We start from the raw sequence: 23,568 nt of genomic DNA, 5'->3' as shown, positions 1-23,568 counted from the left end.
CTGTGAGTTAACGATATTCAAAGCCTTATTGATAATGTATAGTTCAGTATAAATACACTTGTAATATTAGGCAGATCAAACGTATAGGTTCTACCGTTAACAACAAATGCGCATCCAATGGTATCATTTTGTTTTGATTCATTTGTGTATATTATTGTGTTTGGTTTTGTCTTGGAGAGAATGTGGTAAAACATTTGCTGAAAGACAATAGGTAGTGTTGATTCTTTATTGTATATCGTATCGATTCTCCAAGGTTAATATGAACAGGGATACATTGGAAAAATAGAAGGCGAGTCAACATTTATAATGTGTAATACTGTGCCTGGTACAATACTGGTGCCTTTTTACACCAGGTGATGTGTTAAAAGGCAGGTGATTCAGTTGCTGTTTAAGATGGTCAAAGTAAGACGTTAGAAGTTAGTTCTGTCTATCCCAAAGTGATGGTTCACTGCACTCAACAAGTATGCTAGTGACAGGGCTTGATTTAAAAGTCCCTGTAGCAAGACGAAGAAAAGCATGATGTATGGCATCTAACATCTTCAGCATGGTGTGAAGCGCTGAAGAGTTGGTGACACAACCATAATCTAAATGGGAACGAGCTAAAGAATAATAAAAACACATCATACATGATTGATCGGCTTCCCAACTGGTGTTGCTAAGGACTCGCAGCATATTTAAAGTTTGGAACATTTTATTTTTAATTGTTTGATTTGTTTGACCCATGCATGGCTATCAAAAAATAAACCTAAAAACTTAACATCAGGAGAAATATAAATTAGCGCTTCATTGAGGAAAATCTGCAGAATGAAAGAGTCTCGCAGGTAAATAAAGACTAAATCTTGGTTGCTTATCCTCATTACTTTTCAGTGGGGGCAGGTATGTTGACCCTCCATACAGAGAATGTTGGAACCTTGAAAAAAGCCAGTGCATCATTGGTGTTATCTGATTGGAGAGGCTGTCTATAAATCAATTTAGAGATTCCATTTTCCACCTTGTGGCTTTACAATAAGTTTAATGGCTGTTGTTCTTATCAGGTAAAACCAGGCTTTTTAATTCATCTAAATAAAGGAGTTTGTCTTTTGCACAATAACAGTTTTCCAAACACAGCTTGCATCACACAACACAGAAGTTGTTGCAACTGGCAAGTTTTGGTTAATCCTTCACATACTCCAACTTTGAAGAGATTATCACCTATTTACAAAGTTGAAATAGCTTCTTTAGTCAAAACATTTTTCATGATTTTGATGAGACCCAGAACACAGTAATGACATGATTAAGAAAGCAGGAAGGAAATTTCTATGTATGACATTGGAACCAAGAAACTTCTTCACAAACTTAGAAAGGGACTGAGATTCTCTATGATGTCAATGCTGAAAAATAAAGATGTGATGCAAAAAGTATTAAGACATACTAGACAAATCCATTAAAATTATTTTCTGGTCTTTGTACCTTTACTTTTTGAATATCCTAAATATAATACAAGTAATTTAAAAATTAACTATTTGCATCATTTAATTATTAAAATAGAATATTTTTATTGCATGTTTTGCAGCAGTTGATTGTAGAGTGTATACACAATTCTAACTCTGGGAAGAATGTTAGAAATAAATCAATCTTATTAACTTCTGTTTATTAATTTTACAATTAACTCTTTAAAACTAATAAGTATTTTTAACCAGTATGTTAATGGGATGAAAAAAAATCTATAACCACAACTGCTACTTCTGAAACAATAAAACAATAATTTATAGTTAATTTCATTTAAGTAAAATCATATATTATTAACCACACATCTCAATCTGAGATTACACTTCATTTACACTCATACATATCATCCTCTGAAATAATACCTTATCCTGGTTCCAGAGGCTAAACAGAAAAAATAAAATAAAGTCATATGGATTAGATTATAAAACTGCCTGATCTCAAATCCCTAATCAGATGCTTCTGTAAAAATAAGAAAAGTTCAAAGACTATGTATTGGCTACACATAGCATTTCTTCAGTTACCTTTAAATGTATATTAAACTGCATCATACTTATGTAAAGAACTAATTTTTATGTACATTAATTAATTTGTAAGATATTATTCCTTTGTTTTGAATTTATAAAAATTATTTTATATTTTAGTTCAGTTCACATTCTTCATCTTTTCAATTGCATATAGTTCTGTATGTGGTCAGACTTTACATCATATTGTGCACTTTAAAAATACACAATGTATTTTTATGGTCAGAGATATGGAAAGACTAATTGAAGCAAAATATAAAAATGTCATATATTTTGTTCACTTAAACTTTTAACTGTTATATATCTTAAACTATTTATTTGGAGAACTTACACTTATTATCTTCCTGAAAGTGGGATCCATTTCTGAAAATCATATTATGACATGATTTAAAATAATTAATATACACATGATATTTTATGATGAGTATAACACAATCATAATAATTTTGTTTTTAAGAATTTCTTGTCATTTATAGTGAAAACACAAGAATTAAAAAAAATACTGTACTAAAAAATTGCATTTATTTAATTGGATTCACATATTAACTAACACCTTATGTTTTGTAGCACAGGTCTTCCATTTAAAGTTCATTTCGGTAAAATTTTCCAGAGAGTGGTTTTTTCTATTTAAATCTGATTTGTTTTTTTAAGACTGGAAGAAGTTTTGAAAATTTCAGGACTATGTTTTGTCGAACATAGAAATCTTTGGTTATATTTCTAATAATGTCCTGATCAAAACTATTGATGTCTGTGTTATGGTAAGGAGGATACTTCCTTTTTTTCTAAGGGGTTAGTGATTCACCTTTACTAGCATGAAATTCTTTTTTTATAGCAGTTATAGTTCTTCATGGGACTCTATAGTATTTTTTTTTCTCGTTTGATTGCTTTGGTTAATGAAATCGTCAGCTTGTTTAATTTTTTCTCTTCCTTGCAACAATCCACCTTGTATGACATGAATGACACCTTGTATGACAATTCTCAGCTCTTTCAGAGCTGAGAATTGTTTTACCTTGTTTTTGAAAATTTGAATCTTTTCCCATCATAATTATTAAAATTAACTTAAAAAGTTGCAAAATTACAAAACAGAAATTAAAAAAAAACACTACCAGTACGTATTTCTAAAATTAACCGTAAATACAAAGAGTGGCAGTCAAAACACAACACTAGTAATGGAAACGTGATAACTACACTTCACCCAAATTTTATTTTATAATGAGTGACAGTCTGATAAGCAGTTAACATTGAGTTTACTTGACTAATACTTTTAGAACAAGTAGTAGTTGTTTATCAAGCGCATGGTAATTAAGACCTTTTCTCCGTATTCCATTTACAATAATCCATGCCACTTATATACATATATATATATATATATTAATTTATTTAAATTAAATTTTTTGTAGTCCATATTTCCTCTATAGATAAATTCTAGCTGATTAAATAATATAAACTTAGCCACAGTAGCTGTATAAGTTTATATTATATAATTAGATATATTTATATATCTATTAATTTATTTAGATTAAATTTTTTATAGTCCATTTTTTCTTTCTTTTACCTTTGTATGTTAAATAACTATATATAATATAATATTTTTTCAGCCTCCGCAAAATACAGAATTAGAGAACACTTTTACCCTTACTTTTTTATGTTCAAAATATTTTTGGTCCTACGCCCAGATCTTCAGTGATGTTTTTTTTAATAATTCTTATTTTTTTTACATTATACATTAAATTGTAGCTTTTTACTTATTTTGTAAAAATTCTTTATTAATAAAAGAAATTTATAAACATTTAAAAAATTCAGAACAGGTTTGTTCAGTCAAAAAAGTACAGTATGGTGAAAAACTATACTCTCTTGACTGAACAAATATTTGTTTTGAATTTTAAAAATATTTTTAAATTCTTTTTATTAATAAACAATTTTTACAAAATAAGTAAAAAGCTATAATTTAATGTGTTAATGTGAAAAAATGAGAATATTAAAAAAACATCACTGAAGATGGGCTTAGGCCCGAAAACGTTTTCTATATAAAAAAGTAAAGGTGAGTTTTCTCTAATTCTGTATTTTGTGGAGACTGAAAAAATATTATATTACATATATATATATATATATATATATATATATATATATATATATATATATTGAAAATTCAAATAATTCATTAAAATACCACTGTGTTAATAAGGTAAGTTTAACTTATCTAATTACTGTGTTTTGGTGGTTTATATTTCATGCAATATTAAATATGTACAGTATATATATATATATATTCACATCCCATGTATATATAATTAATAATGTTACTAATGGCTCCAAGTTCTGACTAAAGTTTTCCAAGAATTAAAGTTGATAAAAACTGTAAAATTATTAAAAAAACCTTTTTTAAAGTACAATTCCTAAGAGTTTCAGATCCTTCTGAAATCAAAAATGATGTACGACAGGAAGATGGTCTCTCCCAATATTGTTTAACTTTGCTCTGGAAAAGATTATAAGAGAATGGATCAAGAAGTTTAACGAGTTAAATGTCTATGATTCTGTAAAATTTTATATTAAAAATAAATCCCTCTCAACCAATCATCTGACTTCCATAGGTGACTTAGTAATCTTTGCAAATAATTCAGAAGAAGGAAAATACTAAACTAGTAGAATTACAAAAATGTGCAAGTAAAATAGGATTTCTAATATTATATGACAAAAAATATGGAATGGATTTCCAACACAAAATGCTCAATTAGTGTAATTAAAATATCTCCTAATAAAAGAATTAAAAGAATATCTAAATTTGAATACCTTGGAGAAGTAATCACTCCTAATGTTCTAGAAGTAGAAAGCATGAAAGTAAGAATACAAAAAATGGAAAAAAGTCTGTCATGTAACAACATAAATTTATAAAAAATCAATATCGAGAAATGCAAATTTAGGCACTGTAAGACAGTAATTTTACCTATAGCTTTATGGATTTGAATGCTTGAATTTCTTTACAAAAAAAGAACTGGAAAAGTAGAAAGAGAAATATTAAGAAAAATTTGTGGTCCCATTCTAGGGGAAGAAGTCTATGTATAAACTTAGAAAAGAATAATATCTTTACAAAAACTGGGAAAGAATTGATCATCTTTTGAGGAAAAGAAGATTAAAATTTTACGGTCATCTGTGTATAGAATGGAAAGCAGTACCATTAACAAAACAAATTTCACTTTTTTGAAAACAGGAAAATTAAAACGAAATGGTTTCAAGAAGTCGAGAAGGTTCTTAAACTTCTTAAGATATCAAAAGAACCTATATTGGACAGATCTCTTTTCAGAACATTGATTTCAGAAGTTAAGTTTCCAGAGGAAAATAACATCTGAAAAAGCCTAGCATGAACAATAGAAAGAAGAAAGAATGATTAAATTTTGGAAGGACAGGAAACTGAATGTTGATCATTGTTATCCTTAGGTGGTCCAAACGGAAAAAAAACAATACATTTATTTATTAAACTGACTATGTTGGTTTATTATGTTTATATTTTTGTTCTTATTTATGTTCATGCTCATGCAAATACACAAGTCATCCTTATTCTCATGTTCATGTACCCTAGATGGGTAATAGGGCTGGAATGGTCCTAGGCCCTGTTACCCTGATCTCCAAGAAATCCATACCTAACTCCTTTTAATCTTTTTTTTTGTGGAGACACTTAAAAATAGTGTTTAGTTGCAAAAATTATGAAATCTAAATCACTTAAAGGAAAGAATAATTAAAGAAAAAATTACAATCATAACACAAGATATGTACATTGTTTATGGGTGAAAACTGAATAGTGATCAGAAATTTGTCGAGTAACAAAAGGTGCAATATTAAATTGTTTGTGTAAAAAAAACTATTTGCGATGAAGAATTTGACAAATAAAACTATACAACTGTAAGTATTTCTGTTTTTATTTAATTCATGCCTTAAATCCCTGTCATTCTTTTATGACTGTATTATACTCGTATGTATAAATATCACAAAGATTGTACTTATAAGATAACTAAAATTCATTTAGATGATTTTTTGAGAAAATAAACTTTAATATCACTTTTTATTTACTAGTCAATAAAACTATATATTTAATAAAATTTGGAATGTGTTTTAGGAAGAACAATTTCATAATCATCTGTAGAATATTATTTACATTGTAGACTACCCTATCCATCAAATAAAATTTAAAAAGAACTACATTTATTCTTCAATTTATTTGTGTAACAATGTACTCAAACTACATAAAAAATGAATTTTCTAATTCAAGATTCTAAAAGGAGCTCAACACTTTTCTTATAGACAAGGTCTTTTGCAGTGTCTCTGAATACCTATCAAATAAAAGTTAATAATGCTTAAATAACAAGTTTAAATTTTTTAGAAAACTGAAAGAAACTGAGATTGAACCTACCTTGGCACAACGGATGATTATGATTTTAAAAATATTTTTTTATGAAATGGTAGTGGCTTACTTTTTATTCTCTGAATACACAAGTTTATACTGCTGTGCAAATTCTGAACAAAATCCACATCTATAATAAACATAATAGTTCTAATAATTAATTAAAAAATATTAGCCAAAACTCTTTTAGATTTCTGAAAGAAATCTTTTAGGAGGGATTTTGAAATAAGATTTTAAAAACATTTTATTATGCAATTTGATTAGGTTTGTCATTTTTAAATTAATATAAAATTTACATTTTTAAATAATATCATTGCTGACTATTATGTTCAAAAACTTAGCAAATATATTTCTATTTTATGTTAAAAATAACTCGCCCATGGCATGTGCAATGGTAAAGCAGAATGTCATGTAATGAAATAAAATAAAATAAATACAAAGTGATAACTCATCTAACAACAATGCTTTTACTGTTTACATTAGTATCATCAGTATGGTTAAGTGTTTTAGAGATTGAACAGGATTTTTTTTAAATTTTACTTATTTTAATAAGGAGATGCTGCTGTAACTACTGATAACATTATATTTATGTAATCAATGAAAATGCAATTATGAGTTGAGTATCACTTTTTATGCACTTTCTTGGAAAGCAAATTATAGCAGCACTTTCTGGTTACAACTAATGTATTCATCACTGGGATAATTAATTCTAGTCGATTAATTCTTCAGATAAATAACTGAATCTTTCTAAAATTATTCTGAAGTCAGATTAATACAAATCAATTTTCATACATATATCAATACACTAAAAATATGTAATAAGATAATCTTACCAATTACTATATTTGGATGTTGCAATTATATTGATAGCTAAGAAATTAGAAAAATTTATGAGAAATCTCCACTTCATTATACTGCATCTTCAGAAGCAACAGATGATTTTGATTTTAAAAATAATTTTTTATGAAGTGGTACTGGCTTACTTTTTATTTTTTGAACACACTTATTATCTGGTGAATAGACAAGTTTATACTGCTGTGCAAATTCTGTACAAAATCCACACCTATAATAAACATAATAGTTCTAATAACAGATTAAAACGTATTATCTAAAAATTATATTTTTATAAGTACAAAGGATCATTTAATAACACTGACAAACATAATTTTTGTTTTCTAACATGTGATACATGATTTTAATCTGTTTTTTGATGCTGAAAACGAATGTGATTTCAGAATCTTTTTGAAAAATTTTTAAATTTTATTTAAAGAATTTTTTAAATTTTTCAATGAATAGTTAGTTTAAGCTTCTATATTGTACTTTATTAGCTCATTTTTTATTGTTTAACTTTGTTAACTTAATTTGTAAGCTATAAATAAACAATACTAGACAAAGAATTAAATCATATTATAGTCACATATTATGACATCATATATAATACTGAAGAGTAAGCCTTCATGGACAAGATTAATCATGTCTGTGGAGGTCAACACATGTAACTGAAAACACAAAAAACACAACTATGTTGTTTGTATTAAGCACTGGATTTCAGAATGAATTAATTTTGTTCAGTTTTACTGTTGTCTTATGTTTGTTAACAGTGCAGTGTCATAATGCCTCAAAATTGTGCAAATGATCTGGATGCCTCTTTTTATGTATGTGGTGAGTTTATCGTAAAATCAAATAGAAAAACATAACACCTTAAATTAAAAAAGCATATAATTTGTACTTTCAGTGTAAAATTGGTGATCAAGATAAGATATGGGCTTCTCATATAGTTTGCACTAATTGTTCTGTATATTTAAGAGGTGGCTGAAAGATACACGGAAGGCTTTGCCATTTGGTATATCTATGGTTTGGCGTGAACCAAAGGATCATGTAACCGATTGTTAATTTTGTTTAACAAGTGTGTATGGAATTTCTAAAAAAATCTAAACATACTCTAAAATATCCTTCATTGCAATCTGCAATCTGGCCTGTGCCTCACAGTGAAATTATTCTAGTTCCTGAGCCACCTGAGAATGTATGTTTCGAAAGCAGCGATGAAGAATCAAGCAGTACTGAAGAAACAATGATTTTGAATTATCTTCCAATAAGCCACATCTTATATCACAAGGTGAATTAAATGACTTAGGGATTTAAATTTATCAAAAAATCAATCTGAGCTGTTAGGATGAAGACTGCAAGATTGGAATTTACTTCAAAAAATTCAGAAATTTTGGGCTTTCGAAGCCGACAAAAAGAACTTTCTCAGTATTTTATTGATGAAAATAATTCGGTTTATTGAACAAATAGATGAGCTTATGTTGCACTTAGGACAAGTTCATAAACTTGAGCACTGGCGCCTTTTCATAGATTCGTCCAAGTATAGTTTAAAAGTGCTTCTACTACTCAAGGAAATAAATATCCTTCGATACCAATCGCTTATGGTATTAATTTGAAAGAGACATACGATATGATGAAAGACGTTCTTGGAAAAATAAATTATAAAAACATAGGAACCTGGGACATATGTGGTGATTTGAAAGTTATAGCTATTTTGTTAGGCATGCAGTTACGCTATACTAAGTACATGTGTTTTTTTGCAAATGGGACAGCCGAGCTAGGGATAAACATTATGCTACCGAAGAGTGGAAGAAACGAGACAACTTTACTCCAAATGGGAAAATTATTAGTTCATGAACCCTTAGTTGAACCCAAAAAAATATTTTTAGGTACCCTTTCTCCACATCAAGCTAGGACTAATGAAAAATTTTGTAAAAGCAATGAAGAAGGATAGTCCCGGATTTTTGGTACATAAGGCAGAAATTTCCGAATGTAAGTGAAGGAAAAATTAAAGGAATATTTTTAGTCCTCAAATACGAGAGTTGGTCAAAGATGATGTATTTAACTCGATATTAAATAATGTAGAAAGTCCAGCTTGGGCTTCATTTAAGAACGTTTACAAACATTTTCTCGCCAAACAAAAATCCGATAATTACCAAGGTATTCTTAATCAACTTCTTACTTCATACAGAGTTATGGGATGTATGTAGTATATGTCTTTGAAAATATATTTCCTCCACTTACATCTGGATTTTTTCCCGGACAACCTCGGAGACGTAAGTGACGAACATGTTGAACGTTTCCACCAAGACATTTCGGTGATGTAAAGCCGCTGTAAAAGGAAATGGAATACTAACATGCTAGCCGATTACTGTTGGGCATTAATTCGGAATGTGCCTGAGGCTATATGTAAACGAAAAGCATCAGCGAAATCATTCTAACACAGGTATGGCCATGCAAAACTATAAATTTTACAGATTTTAAATATATTTTCCCTTCATTTTTTTTTCAAGCGTAATTTATTTAAAACTAAGGTGATAGAAAAATTGTATTTTCAGATCTGTAATGTACGCAAAAAAGCAATTCAAGAAAAGTATCACACTTAGAGAAACATTAACAATTTTTTTTTGTCCATTAGTGTAATTAAGAGACAAACGACTAGAAAAATGATTTATTCAATTAAATTGAAACTATCGCCACTTTTCAACTTGGCTACATTTAGTTTACTTGTCTCATCTTTTTGTGAAATTTCTTATTCCAATAGTATAGAATTATTCACCTTGGTGTCTGAGCCCTTCTTGCTCTGCTTATTGTTGCCGAAGTTGGTTCCATGTAAAAACTGTTTGAGAGGACCAATCAAAAATAAAAAAATCTGATGGTTTGCTATCGAGAGTGTAAGGTGTATTTGGCAGCATTTTCAGACCTGACTTCTGAATAATAATTTTTTTTTTAGTGGTATGGAGGTGTACGTTATCATGTGGAAGTATTACACCTTTTGAAAGAGAACAGAAAGTTTATTTTATTTTCTAGTATGTTACAACAGCACTCATTGTTTGTATAGTCTTCCAAATAATCACAATAAAATGGGCCTTTATAGTCTCAAAAAATTTTACTGGCTGACGTGTAGGTTTTGAATTTTTCCTGTCGGGCGAACTTGGATGCTTTCATCCCATATTTTGATGTTTGGATTTTAGCTTAAAATGATGAATCTAAGTTTTATAAAAAGTTGTTATGCAATCTAAAAAGTATTTTAATGGAGAAAAAATTATTTTATAGTGAGTGATTAACTGTTTTTTAAAAGAATTAATGACTCAAGAAGTTACCACAGAGTATGATAATATTTTTGACAATGCTGCAGAAATGAAAATTAACCATTTATTTTCAGGTTGGTGAATTCAAATGTAGTCACAAGCACAAAAAATAACCTTGCACTGGATGTCCAAATGAGATAATATCAGAAAATGGTGAAAAAATCCATAACAGTATAGGAAAATCATTAAATGATTTTCCTATATGCATGTAGGAAAACTATCACCAAGATAAGCGCTGTGTACCCCAATCACCAGAAATGAAAAGACAATTAAAACAATGGGTAGAAGCTGGTGGAAGTTTTCAAAAGATGCTAAAAGTATTCAGATTGCTGGATAGGTTGTGACAACTGTTTTTTTTTGAGGTGCACAAGGTGTAATAATAATAATTGATTATCTTAAGTAGGAAAAATTATTCCAGTAAAATATTGTTCATGGTTATTACATCATATGAACGAGGAAGTCAACGAAAAGCAACCACATTTATAAAGAAATAAGTACTTTTTCATTATGATGATGTACCAGCTTACACAGCACGAATTCTACAAGCAAAATTACATAAATTATGCTATGAATTGCTTTTACACTTCAATATTCTACATATTTAGTACTATAAAACATGGTGATCTGATACAGTTTTAAAATTTAAAATATAAGTATGGTTCAGTATATTTCAATATCACTTAAAATATTTTTTATTAAATTTTTTTTAAAAATAATACTTTTTATGACTGTTTTATCAAATCATGCAGTTCTTTTTTTCTTATTTTTTCATTTGTTTACTATTTAAAAAAATAAACACTCTATATCAAGTCACCCTACAAAGGGAGGGGGTGAACAGATATACTATAAAGTTTTTATTGTATACCATTCTAAAAAGTTGGTGGGGTGAACTGATTTGTAGTTAGTGTTTTTAAAAATGTTATTGAAAAGATAATGGTACAAAGATGTACTGGAATATTTATGAATGACTACCCACAAGTAAAAGTACTAAGGATAAACTGCTTTTAAGCAACCTAAACTCAAATGTTAAATCAATTGTTAAAGTGCAGTTTGAAATAAAAAAAAACTTCTCTTATTCTAGGGCACATAGGCACTTTGTTTTTTAATACAGTTCAAAAAAAAATTTTTGGTAACTTCAATCATCCATAGCAAATGTTTTCTAGGATAGGCGAGAACTGGAGGATTTCATGACGATACACCATAAACCATCTCAACGTCCAGCCACATGAAAATATTCTTATGATTCATCTAGGGTTTTAAAAAATTCACTTTTACAACCCTAGAAGTACCACTGGAATTTTGAGGGATGGATGACACTTTTGTTACATAGAACTTATTGTTTTATTGTAATTAAATCTTTTCACTTGATGACTAAAATTCTTTTAATATTATATACTCATAATAAACTGCAGATTCTTGTTTGCCTCTTAATTCATCCTCTAGGTTTTCTTCTCAAGAGTTATTGTCTGCATCCATATCTTGTTTGTCATCATTGATGGTTCGGTCACTCTCATCAAATGACGAACTCTCATCAGATAACGCTGAATCCAACTCACTCTGATCACCATTTTGTACACTTTTCACTGGCTCGATTTAAAGCTTGTCTTTTGTAGTAGTTTTTGACCTTGGCTTTTTCTTTCCATATCTCAGCTCTCTCAATAAGTTCAACATGCTGTTATCCATACTTTCCTGAACATGGCCAGGATTTGTTGGGAAGCTGATTCAAAATTTTGCTGGCGATCAACTGAAACAATCCCAGTTTTTGTAAAGTTGCTTTTAATGTTATTTTCAGCTTTATCACAGATTCCCTCAAGAAGTGTTTTTACCATGGGAGGAAAATTAATTTTGGTCAATGTTCCTTGGTTTCCTTAATTCCTCCATTCTTGTAAGAGAGACCATCACTTACATTTTTATATTTGATAGGTGAGAAACAGCCACCTCAAGTGGCTGAGCTAGGCTGGTAGAATGCTTTGGTAACACTGTAAAAGAAATGTTTTCAATGTAAGCTGTTATAAACAGCTTCTGAAAAGTGGCTTCCAGATTATTACCAATTAAAAGTCTTAGTTCTGTTTGTTTTTGATGGTAAGGAAGGCCAATGGTAAAGAAACAGTCTTCAAAATGTTTTTTAGTCGAACCACCCAGTTTTCATGCAACCATTGCAGGTCCATTGCAGTTTTCATTGCAATCATCGCCAAGAGTTGTACAAGTTTTCTACTTTATAGATATCATATGTGGGCAGCAATTGACCATTTCCACTGCAAGAAAACATGATAGACGTAGCAGATTTGGCCAAGTCATTACTTTGTCTGGATGTTTTTGTCCTCTTTGGCAAATAACTTTTTTGCTACATGGATTATCTGTCAGATTTGTTCATTGCAGTTTGCAATACTATATGGGAGCACTCCACTATGAGAAATCTCCAAGTTTTCAAAGTAACTATTTACCATGTCCATTGATAGAGCTGCACGGCCATTTTTTATGTTTTGTGACGTTCTTGTACCCAGTTGCTCTTTGTCTTTTTTTAAAATGACAATCAAATTTTCAACTGGCAGGTTTTTAACATTTTTACATTTCATTCCGCTTTATCCAAGATTCTTTAATGACAAGTCGAAGATCCATGTAGTCAGTGGAAATCCCCACTCAGTAAGCAAGACTGTTTTTTCTGAAAAAATTAAATAGATTTTTTATTCATTAATAAAAAAATTATTTAATTACCTTTATCATACTGCGTAAGCCTTTTTTATTATAAAAAAACCCTGTCTGTAGGTTAACCTGTTAGAATTGCTTCCTTCACATCAGTTGAAGTAATTTACCTCCACATTTTTCCTGTGAATATTCTTACATTTTCAAAATATTTTCACTTTATTGATTCTATATTTTTCAGACATATCTCGGTAATTTAGCTTTCCTGATTGGACATCACTAACAGCTTTTTCTAAGTCATGATTGTTTATAAGTTTCCTTAGTCTTGTTCCTGGAAGCCTTCTATGAAATTTGGGCATGGTGTTTGATGTGAAAATATAAATAGTATTCTATTTACTAAGAATGTTAGCATGCTGGGGGTGAGTTGATATGTGTATCAAGTTACTCTGGGTATGGCTCAAATAAAAAAAAAAAAAAAAAACTATATTTATGAACAAATTGAATTACAAAAAATGTAATTTTAAGTCATTAATATTAATTGTTCGACTTACCTTTTCACAAAAAATGAAGTTGATAACAGTGCAGAAACTGTTTTTAAACAAAGTTTACAGGAGTTAAAAAATTACATATAACCTCAAAAACTAATGTTACAAATTTGACAGCAAAGATGGGGGAAAGTTACAAACCAACCAAGTGATTCTAGCTGATCAAAAACACCCTATCAAATTAAGTTTTTCAAACAGTTTGGGCAAAATTCTCAAAGACCAAAAGTACGCAATTTGTATCACTTACCTCCAGTGTATCAAATCACCCTGTTTTATTGTATCATGTGATGTTCTCCTGTTCTCAGACATTAAAATAATGACTTGCTGGAAAGAGATTTGAATTATAAAAAATGAAGTAACTGATGAAATGCATATTTTTAACTTTTCAACAAATCATATTTTTCTGATGTTATCAAAAGCTTAAGTAATGCTGGAAGAGTAAATGAAGACTTGAAAAAATAAAAGAAAAAAATTACAAAAACTGTTTTCATTGCTACTGTGAAAATGATCAAACTGACTTATACGGTATTGTATTTTTTATTCTATTATATTTGGTGTACAGCACTTACCTGGCTAGAAGTTGAATTAGTTGCTTTCTATACTGTGATGTCATTATAGCATATAAGTATGGATTAGCACATGAATTAATAGGATAGAAAAAAACAAGTAAAATTTTAGACCTTGTAACATCAATTAATGGATAACCAGCAAATGCAGTCAATGAGAAAAATGCTGTTGGTGCATAACAAGCAAAATTTGTTCCAACTAAAAGCATCATTTTTCTAGCTACTGATGATTCACCAGAAGAATGTCTGGTTTCTTTTCCAAGAGATTGATATATTTGTATATAACAGACACATATCAAAATAAAGGCTATTCCAGTTACTGAAAGAAGTGTTAAAACATATATTGTTGATGGTAAAGTCTGTATATCCATTGGCAGACAAATACTGAAACAGAACAACAAAACTTTGCAATTAAATTGTTAACACAATGAACAATTACTAGTATTTACATAAGATTATTTCACTTAACATTTAAAAATATTATGAACTGCAATAAAATAATCTGCATAATTATTTCCTCCTTTCTATTGAAAAAAAGAGGAAAATAATTATGATATATTTGCTGTTTGTGCAATAGTAAAGATATCTTTTTGACCTATTCGTGAAAGATAGAATTTTCCATGAGTATGCCAAAAAGGCCTGTTCAGATGCATACCTCTATTAGTCTTCCTGTACTTCTTTTTTGAGTTGTTTTATATCTGTAAGCTTATGGAAGTAAATAACTCATCTTCCGTAAATATTCAAATGAAATGTTTCAATACCTAATGACTTTGTCACTGACTGAGAAAATCCCAAGATACTCTATTTCTTAAAAAGTTTAGTATAGTGGAAATTTTTTGTAGCTTGCAGAAAGTGAATTTCTGAGAATGATATCACGCTCTGCTCCTTTTTGTGGTTTTCCTACATTAGAGAAGGTATTGCCATAACTCAATAGAATTTAAGTTGATGTCAACTTTAATTTGCCTTATGTACTGTTCTAGAGCTGACGCTTATTAAGTTTATTATTCATTTTATTTGTTTTCATGTAGAATACTTTACAGCCAAGATAACTGAAAGTGGCAACTGATTTTAATATTTTAAAACTATTTCAGAGTATACTGTGTGAGAAATTTTGGTTTTAAACGAAATAGTTGATGGGTGAATATGTGAGGAGGGTAGTATTTTTTAAAAGTTTATGCAGTTTGAAACAATATATCAGAAATCTTAAGCATTAATCCATTGATGAAGAATCCAATTATTCCTTTTTTTCTCAATGGTCTTGCTTTACAAACATGATCATGAAAATATTGATAAGGGTAAGTGTGAAAATGTTTGCACCTCTTCTGAACATTACTTCACATAAAAAATGTGAAATATCAGATTAAAAATAAACATTGCTTCAATTCATGGTTTGATAAATTCTAGACTTGATAAATTCATAGACTGTAACAGTATCTAAGGAATTACTAAAGCCTGTTATGGAGTTCTAGGGTCATTTTATGATGTTCTGAGAGTATGATTGAATAACAAGTCACCTAGTAAATGTTTGAAATGTAAAATATTAAAATAACTAAGATTCATAGTTCGTCAAAAAACCTGAAACGTTTAGAAGTCATGTAAAAGAAACAGTTTTGTTTATTAAGAAAGCTGTTGAACATTTTGTTACAGAATGTGACAGTAGAGCACAAAAGTCAGTCAGTGTGAAGTATAAGTATTTACTACTTGAATCAAATTCTATTTCATCAACAAAATATTTTGTAAATGAACATATTTAAAAAATTGAAAACAAATAAAAATTGAATGTACATCTTAGGATTTAACTAATGCTGAGATAAAAAAAATCATTAATGTACAGTTTAAAAAAGGTTGGTGTGATCTTTCAAAGAATTAATAAGTATGTTATTTACTATATTGCTAAAGAAAACCATCTAATACACAACCAGAGAAACAGAAGTACATACCTTGTAGTAGAATAGTTGCTTATTCCAAACAAAGGTAAAAGTGCCATAACAACAGAATATAACCATCCAAATATCATAGCATAACTAGCAACACATAAATCAATTTTATTTGCATATAAAGCATGACTAATAGTAAACCAACGCTCTACTGTTATTAACGATAATGTATAAACAGATAACTGACTAGAGAATACAGTTAGCACACCAGCAAGTTTACACCCGTAACCTACAAAAATGAAACAATCTGTATAACTAATAAGCAACAAATGTTTTTTCCTAGATATTACATATATTATATTAAAAAAATTATTCCTAGACATTTATGTTTAATATTTTATTGATACTACTCAATGCAGTAAAAAGATTAAAAAAATACAATAAAAACAATATAATTAAATATGTTATCAAATAATGTTATGTTATTTGATTGCATATTTAAGGGGGTTCTCTAATTTTTTTAAAGATGAATTCCATTAATGACAGTGCTACTGGAAACTTCATTAAAGAAAGTGCTTTCAGTTTTCTGCAAAAGGCCTTTATAGGAATATATCCCTTTAAGAAAAAACTGAATAATTTTCACTTCAATAATTTAAAAATTTTATTACATCTTCATACTGTTCAATGAAAGTTAAAAGACTTAGAAAATACAAGGTCAGTAGTTTAGTATTATTGCACAGGAGTTATGTATTGAAAAATTATACAGAAAACTATTCTGTAAAACAGTTTGAACGGTTAGTTTTTCTGAATACAATAATTGTACAGCTTTAGTCTAATTAAAGTTTAACAGCTGCTCTTGTCCATTCACAGAAGATGTTATTCAGGCAGTACTCTTAATTGTTAATGTCCAATCTATTCATTCTTAACATTCAATTTATTGTACAGGGAATCTAAAGGTTACTTAAAATGTTTTAAGTAACATAATTTGTTTCTGGGGTTTCAGTCTCAGACTGCAACTAAATGATTTTTGTATTATCTATTAAATACCTAGTTATTCTGATTTACTGATGTAAAATTTGTAGTATTCTGTGTGAGTGTCTTTGATATTACTATTTTTTCATAACTGCTAATAGCTGTGTGTTATTTTTACACCAAATTTTTAAATAATCATGTTATAGGTTAGAAGATTAGATTCAAAATGTAGGAGTGAAATCATTAGCTGATTTTGTAGCAACAGTTCTCAATCCATTTATTATATGTCATTGAAGGTTCTAAGGTTCAAATCCTTGTAAAGAATACTTTTATACAGATTTGATTACTAGACAGTGGATACCAGTATATGTTGGTGGTTGGGGTTCAATTAACTGTACATTTCATGAATGGTTGGTCTGATTTATACAAGACTATGTCTCATTTACATGTTAAAAATATCATCCTCATCTCAATTGGCCATGGAGGGGATTGCTTGTTGTTCACTAGTTGAACAGATTGCAACAAATCATTAGGAATAAAAAATTAATTATTACACGTTAAAGTGAATTGTTTAATGAAACAAGGGATCAGTACTGGTTCTGTTTACATTATTACATAGGGAGGAGCTTACAGAGAGAGGTATAATTCATTTCACTGCAGTTGTGATTAAATTATATAAAAACTTTTTGCCGAGTAAATTATTACTGAATTTTTTTATTGGTTATTTAGTTAAATCAATGATTAATAAATTGTAATTTGTACAAAATCATTAAACATAAACAAAATAAATTCAGAAACTAGGAAATGTTCAAAAACTCTTTATGAAAAATTACTTAAAATCTAAAATTCAGTGGTTATTTTGATGTTGAACAATCATCATCAGTAGAATGGAATTGGTATATTTAATTACTTAAAAAATAAAAATAACAATAATAATTAAATAAACATTTTTATCCATGTTATAAATAATTTTGACAAAAATTAAGTATTGATTTAGACGATATTTGAATGAGTAAAAAAGTTTTGAGTCAGTTTAAACTACTCGCTCAGAAAGCCCATTAAGATCTCTCACATATACCTCATATAGAATTGGACACAAAAATTTCTCTCAAAAAAGAGAACACGAAAAAAATATGTAGTGTTTAGAATTTACTGATTTTGATTGTTTGACAGTTGAAGAGCCATTAAGTTATAATTTTAAATAATTACTTGTATACAGTTTTTGAAAATTTACAAATTTTTGAATTTATTTCAAAAACCATTTAGTAATCTTTCTTCATATATAAACAAAATATGCATTTTATAATAACAGTTTGTTACATGTAATAAAATTATTCCAAAACAAATACATGAATTCCAAAGTAGAATAAATCATGTAATACAGTATAATTAAAAAATTTTATGTTACTGAAAATAATATAATAATAAAAATTACATGAATATTTTTTATACTTATGAAATAATATGGTACATGAAATATCAGCTTCTAATATATTTTTTTAAGATACATTTCTGTTTTTAATTTAATGATTTAATTTATCATCAAAATAGAAATTATTAAGTAGAAATCCTTGTTCAAAAGACTTTGTAATAATCCGTTCATCAAATTTTTTATACAAGTGATCTAATATTCATTCAAAAGACTTAATTCTGCAAACAGTCGGTTTAACAAATGGATTTGTCAAACAGTATTTTATTAATCATAACTTAGCATTTGAAAATGCTTAATTGTTGCATTTACTTGTTGAGTGTTAACTTCAATTTTAATTTTAATAAAACGCTTAGCTTATTATTAGCCTTTTTTATTTTAAAATACATAATTTATTTGAAAATTTTATTTAAAATGTAGATATAATCTATTTTGTAAATACTTTATTAAATTACTCTCATTCAAAAGTGTATAAGACTAAATTAAGAGTTTAATTAATTCTTTATCCATGTTTGATGAAGCTCATTTATAAGTAAATAATAAGTCAATATAAGTAGAATTTTTGCGAAAATATGTTTTCCTGTTAATAAAATGGGCAAAAAAATAAAATTATTTACTATAAAGTGCATATGATATATTTGTGTAAGCTAAAACTGTCTATATACTACTGTTATACCAATTTAGAAACAATTGGTATAACAAAATGAAGTTACTATAATAAAAAGAAAACATTCTACCTCTCTGCCAATCATAAGCATAGTTAAAATAAACTCCAGTAGACTGCAGGTCAGATGATGCAAGAAGAAGTAGATAAACAGCCATAAGAAAATCAGAAAAAGCAAGATTCATCATTAAAAATCTTGGAACATTTGTATCAGATCGATTTGCCAGAAGGACAACCAAGACTGCTGTGTTTCCAAATAATGCTGTACATATTACAAACCAGACACTTATTCTCAACCAGTTATAACCCATTATGTCTTCACATGGATTTAGAGCATCAGGTTTGGGATAACAGTCTACAGGTACTCTTCTATATAAACAAGTAAAACAAAATATAAAACACTTACATTTTTTATTTAATCTTTTAATTGAAATCTTAATTTCAATTGAGCTTTTTTAAAAAAACTGAATTTTAATTCTCCTAGATTTTGAGTTTAGAAGGAAATTAGGCCTAGTTTTAATTGATAGGCATTTCAGCTACGTATGTTCTTAAAAATAAATTTAAGGAAATAATTTCAATCCCAGGTAGAAAAAATCGAGTTTTGTAAGTTTCTCTCAACTACTGATTTCCCAAATTTGAACAAGTGTGTTCTGAAATTTTGTTGTGGGTTTGGCTCCACATATGTTTGTGAACAGTTATCCACAATTATGGATATGGTAAAAAATAAATTCTGATCAAAGCTAACTGATTCTCATTTAAAAAACTTATTGTTGGCTTTTTCAAAATTCAACCCAAATGTAGATGAAATCGTAAAGACCTTGCAAATTCAAAAACCTCATTAGAGATATTTCTTTTCTGTCTTCTTAAAAACAATTTCGTAGAAAAATTAATTTTTTGTAGGATGTTTTTATTTCTGAACAATTGTCTTTATTAGTTTTATTGTAATTTATGTCTGTAATAATTGTGCATGTTTGAATTAATTTTTTATAATTTATAATTACTTTTCTTAATACAGTAGTAATGTTAATATTCAACTGTCAATAATTCAACGTAAAATTAAATGTTTTGACTCATTATTGTTAAATCATCATATCTATGTATTTTTTTCTTATTAATATTACATTAGTATCATGAATTTGTATATTACCTAATTAAATTAAAGAAATATCTATTATGAAATATGTTACCTGTGTATCCGTAACCATCTGAATAAAAGTTATTTTGAACAAAAAAGTTTTTCGTTTAATTTTTCTTCATTTTTGTTATTGCCTAGTGATATTTAGGGTAATATTTAAAAAAATAAGTCTGTTAAGAAAATATCAAGTAAGTGAAGCTATAAGCTTAAATATAAAGGAAGGTAGAGGGTGGAAAGAACTTGGCCATGAAAGTGGCACTCTTAAGATTCAACACTCAAATTTAAGTGTGGCAGCTTATTAAAAGATTGGACACAAATAATCTATACATTCTTTATACTTAATTAGCTTTATATTTATGATTTATCTATATTCAACAATACTTATTGAAAATTTTTTGATTTCTTTGTCATAAAATCATGTGTGTATTACTGATTCAGAGGTCAGTATATGTGATTCAGTTAAAAGTTTCCATTCCATGGTACATTTGGTATCATAGATTTGTCTATTCTTTTTTTTTAACAATTTCCCAAAGGTTACTGAATGGATTAATATCAAGGTGAGAATGTTACTGTTTTATTACTATAAAAGTGTTTTATGTTTTTTTTTGGCTGCTTGAATAATTTGTTAAAATACTCTATTTCCTTCTGGAAACAGTTTTGAAGTTGAAATTTAATATTAGAGTCTGCATCAGTTTTTTGATGTGTTCTTTGGTGGTTGGGTTTCAATTAACTATACATCTCAGGAATGGTCAACCTGAAATGGTACAAGACTACACTTCATTTACATTCTTACATATCATTCTTTGAAGTAATTCCTTATAGTGATCACGGAGGCTAAACAGAAAAAGCCACAATAAATGTAAAACAACATCTGAAATAACTTTTGTTTTGAGGGGATTGTTAAACTGATAGTTGGATATGAACTTGTGACATTTCTTTATTTGGCTTTCCACTGTATGTACCTCTTTATTCCAGACATAAGAAATTGGGTCACTGGAAACTTAACATTTTCCCATTCTTCTTTGATCCAGTTTGCATGTACTTCTGCCAGCATGACCTTTTATTGCATTAAGCTAGTGTTAAGAACTGTTATTGGCTAGTGAGCTTTAGCTGTTCAGCTAGAGAAGAATGCATTAAACAGCAGTTACACATACATTTGTTCTAGTGACTGCAAACTCTTGATTTAAGATCCCAGCAGATTATTATATAGCAGATAATTACCTTTTATTGCATTAAGCTAGTGTTAAGAACTGTTATTGGCTAGTGAGCTTTAGCTGTTCAGCTGGAGAAGAATGCATTAAACAGCAGTTACACATACATTTGTTCTAGTGACTGCAAACTCTTGATTTAAGATCCCAGCAGATTATTATATAGCAGATAATTTAACTTGAGTATTTCTTATTAAATTGTTAGTAATCTTGTCATTGTTTTGTTTTTCTATACCCTTTCTTTGAGATGAAAACCAGTTTATTTAAAATAATATTCTCAGTATTGTAGCCAAGACCAAATTGAAAAGGTAATTGCTACAGTGTCATTCTGATATTCATCAAAAGATAAATGATTTTCAAGTATTTTGTTGGAATTATATCCATTGCTTTGAATTACAAGAAATTGTTTTGAGTTAGTAAGAAAAATAAAAAAAAACATAATTTGGTAATAAAACAATAAGTACATTTTCACAAAACAGTATTTAGTAATCATCAATTACTTGGTATACAGAAAACATTACTTCACATTATTATTACAGAAGGGAATGAAAACAAAAACCCAGTATTTCACAGATAAGGCTTATTGTGTGCTTATCTACATCCCTTTGAGAACATACAGAGAGTATAGTGAATCCACAACCCAGAAAAAAATTCATGTTGAATTAATTTGCACACTATTTTTGTGCTGCTGTTGTTGAAAGAACTGTCATAATGATAGGTCATAATACTAACCTTCAGTTTCTAGATGCGATGTTTTATCTTTCCTTTAAAACAAAACAGCTATATCAAACAAACATATTAAGCTATTCATTAATCTATCAGAAAAATCTCTGAAAAATTTATGAACATTACTGCAAATCTTTAGATGGGAAAACTTCATAAAATATATAATGTTATGGGGCTTCAGCTTCCATTCTAATGAGTTGTAAGAGGTATACTTTCCCTTATATCTGCTATTGATTCATGCACAAATCTCCCTTTAAGTAAAGTATTAACTCAGTCAACCATGTTTATAATGTTTCAGTTTCTCAAAAATATATATGTTTATTAAACTACTAAGGAGGTAGCATAGACTATACTGAAATGCTTTGAAGTTTATTAACTGTTAAATTAAAATTCTATTTACAATTTTTATAATAATCTTTTTCATCACTATTTAAATCTTACTAAAATATGCTCAGAGAAACACTGAACATACAGCAGCTATAAGATAGAATTATGTCATTAATGTATATTGTCTGGAGACTCCTAAGGATAGAGTGTAAGTATAATGCTCTTAAAATAAAACAAAATAATGAATAATGTTATACAAAACGATTAATTAGTAGTTATGTTTGTATAACCATTTTAAAATAATCAATTTTATTTTATATTGGGTTACTGTATTTCAGATAGTTTCTGCATCTTTAATGGAAAAGTATTTGTTAATTTCTTAAAACTTAATGCAGTATGATTCATACAATATAAATAAATGCATTTGCAATACATTAATCATTTACAGTTATTTATTCATGAAGATGTTGGGAGAAGCAGTAATACGATTTTTTTAAATATGGCTCAATTTTTTACATACTGATGTAGCAGTTAAATGTATAAAATAATGTAGTGTATTGTGTGACAATGGGTATTGTTTACAGTTAATTTATACAACTTGATTTGTTTCAAGATATTTGTTTTTAATCAAATATTTTCATTTATGTTCCTAATGTTTCAAGATACTATTACTAACCTAATTGTTAAATTGCCACAAACTGCATTATATCTTGAGTTTCCTTTCACTGGGGGTACAGTATCGTGAAATACCCCAGGTTCTTCCCATAACTCATTGTTAGATGACCCATCAAAAGATGAATCTATTTCTATATCACTCCAGCCTGGCATAACTGCTACAAAACAAAAATACATTTATAATAATATTATTAAAAATTTATTGTTTGAGTAAAAATCTTATCGTTAAATAAACAGAAAAATAATGTACACAAAACAAA

The 23,568-nt window shown here is 28.4% G+C and overlaps 1 protein-coding gene across 1 annotated transcript in view; it reads right to left on the bottom strand.

Moving 5' to 3' along the window:
* Window positions 1–1,665: 1,665 nt before the first annotated feature.
* The window catches only part of LOC142324526 (follicle-stimulating hormone receptor-like), a 55,988-nt gene continuing 34,085 nt past the window's right edge, over window positions 1,666–23,568 (bottom strand). Inside the window, exons 13-18 of the mRNA XM_075365358.1 lie at window positions 23,310–23,466; window positions 19,311–19,606; window positions 16,236–16,461; window positions 14,299–14,679; window positions 7,239–7,468; window positions 1,666–1,724 (exon numbers count right to left, since the gene is read on the bottom strand). Coding sequence (XP_075221473.1) covers window positions 7,315–7,468; window positions 14,299–14,679; window positions 16,236–16,461; window positions 19,311–19,606; window positions 23,310–23,466 — 1,214 coding nt within the window. The 3' untranslated portion in view covers window positions 1,666–1,724; window positions 7,239–7,314. The remainder of the gene's footprint in view (window positions 1,725–7,238; window positions 7,469–14,298; window positions 14,680–16,235; window positions 16,462–19,310; window positions 19,607–23,309; window positions 23,467–23,568) is intronic.

This window comes from Lycorma delicatula, chromosome 5 (genome assembly GCF_047948215.1).
Source record: "Lycorma delicatula isolate Av1 chromosome 5, ASM4794821v1, whole genome shotgun sequence".
NCBI classification, from domain to species: domain Eukaryota; kingdom Metazoa; phylum Arthropoda; class Insecta; order Hemiptera; family Fulgoridae; genus Lycorma; species Lycorma delicatula.
Note: the sequence above shows the minus strand (reverse complement) of the source record. Positions and strands in the feature narration are given on the sequence as shown.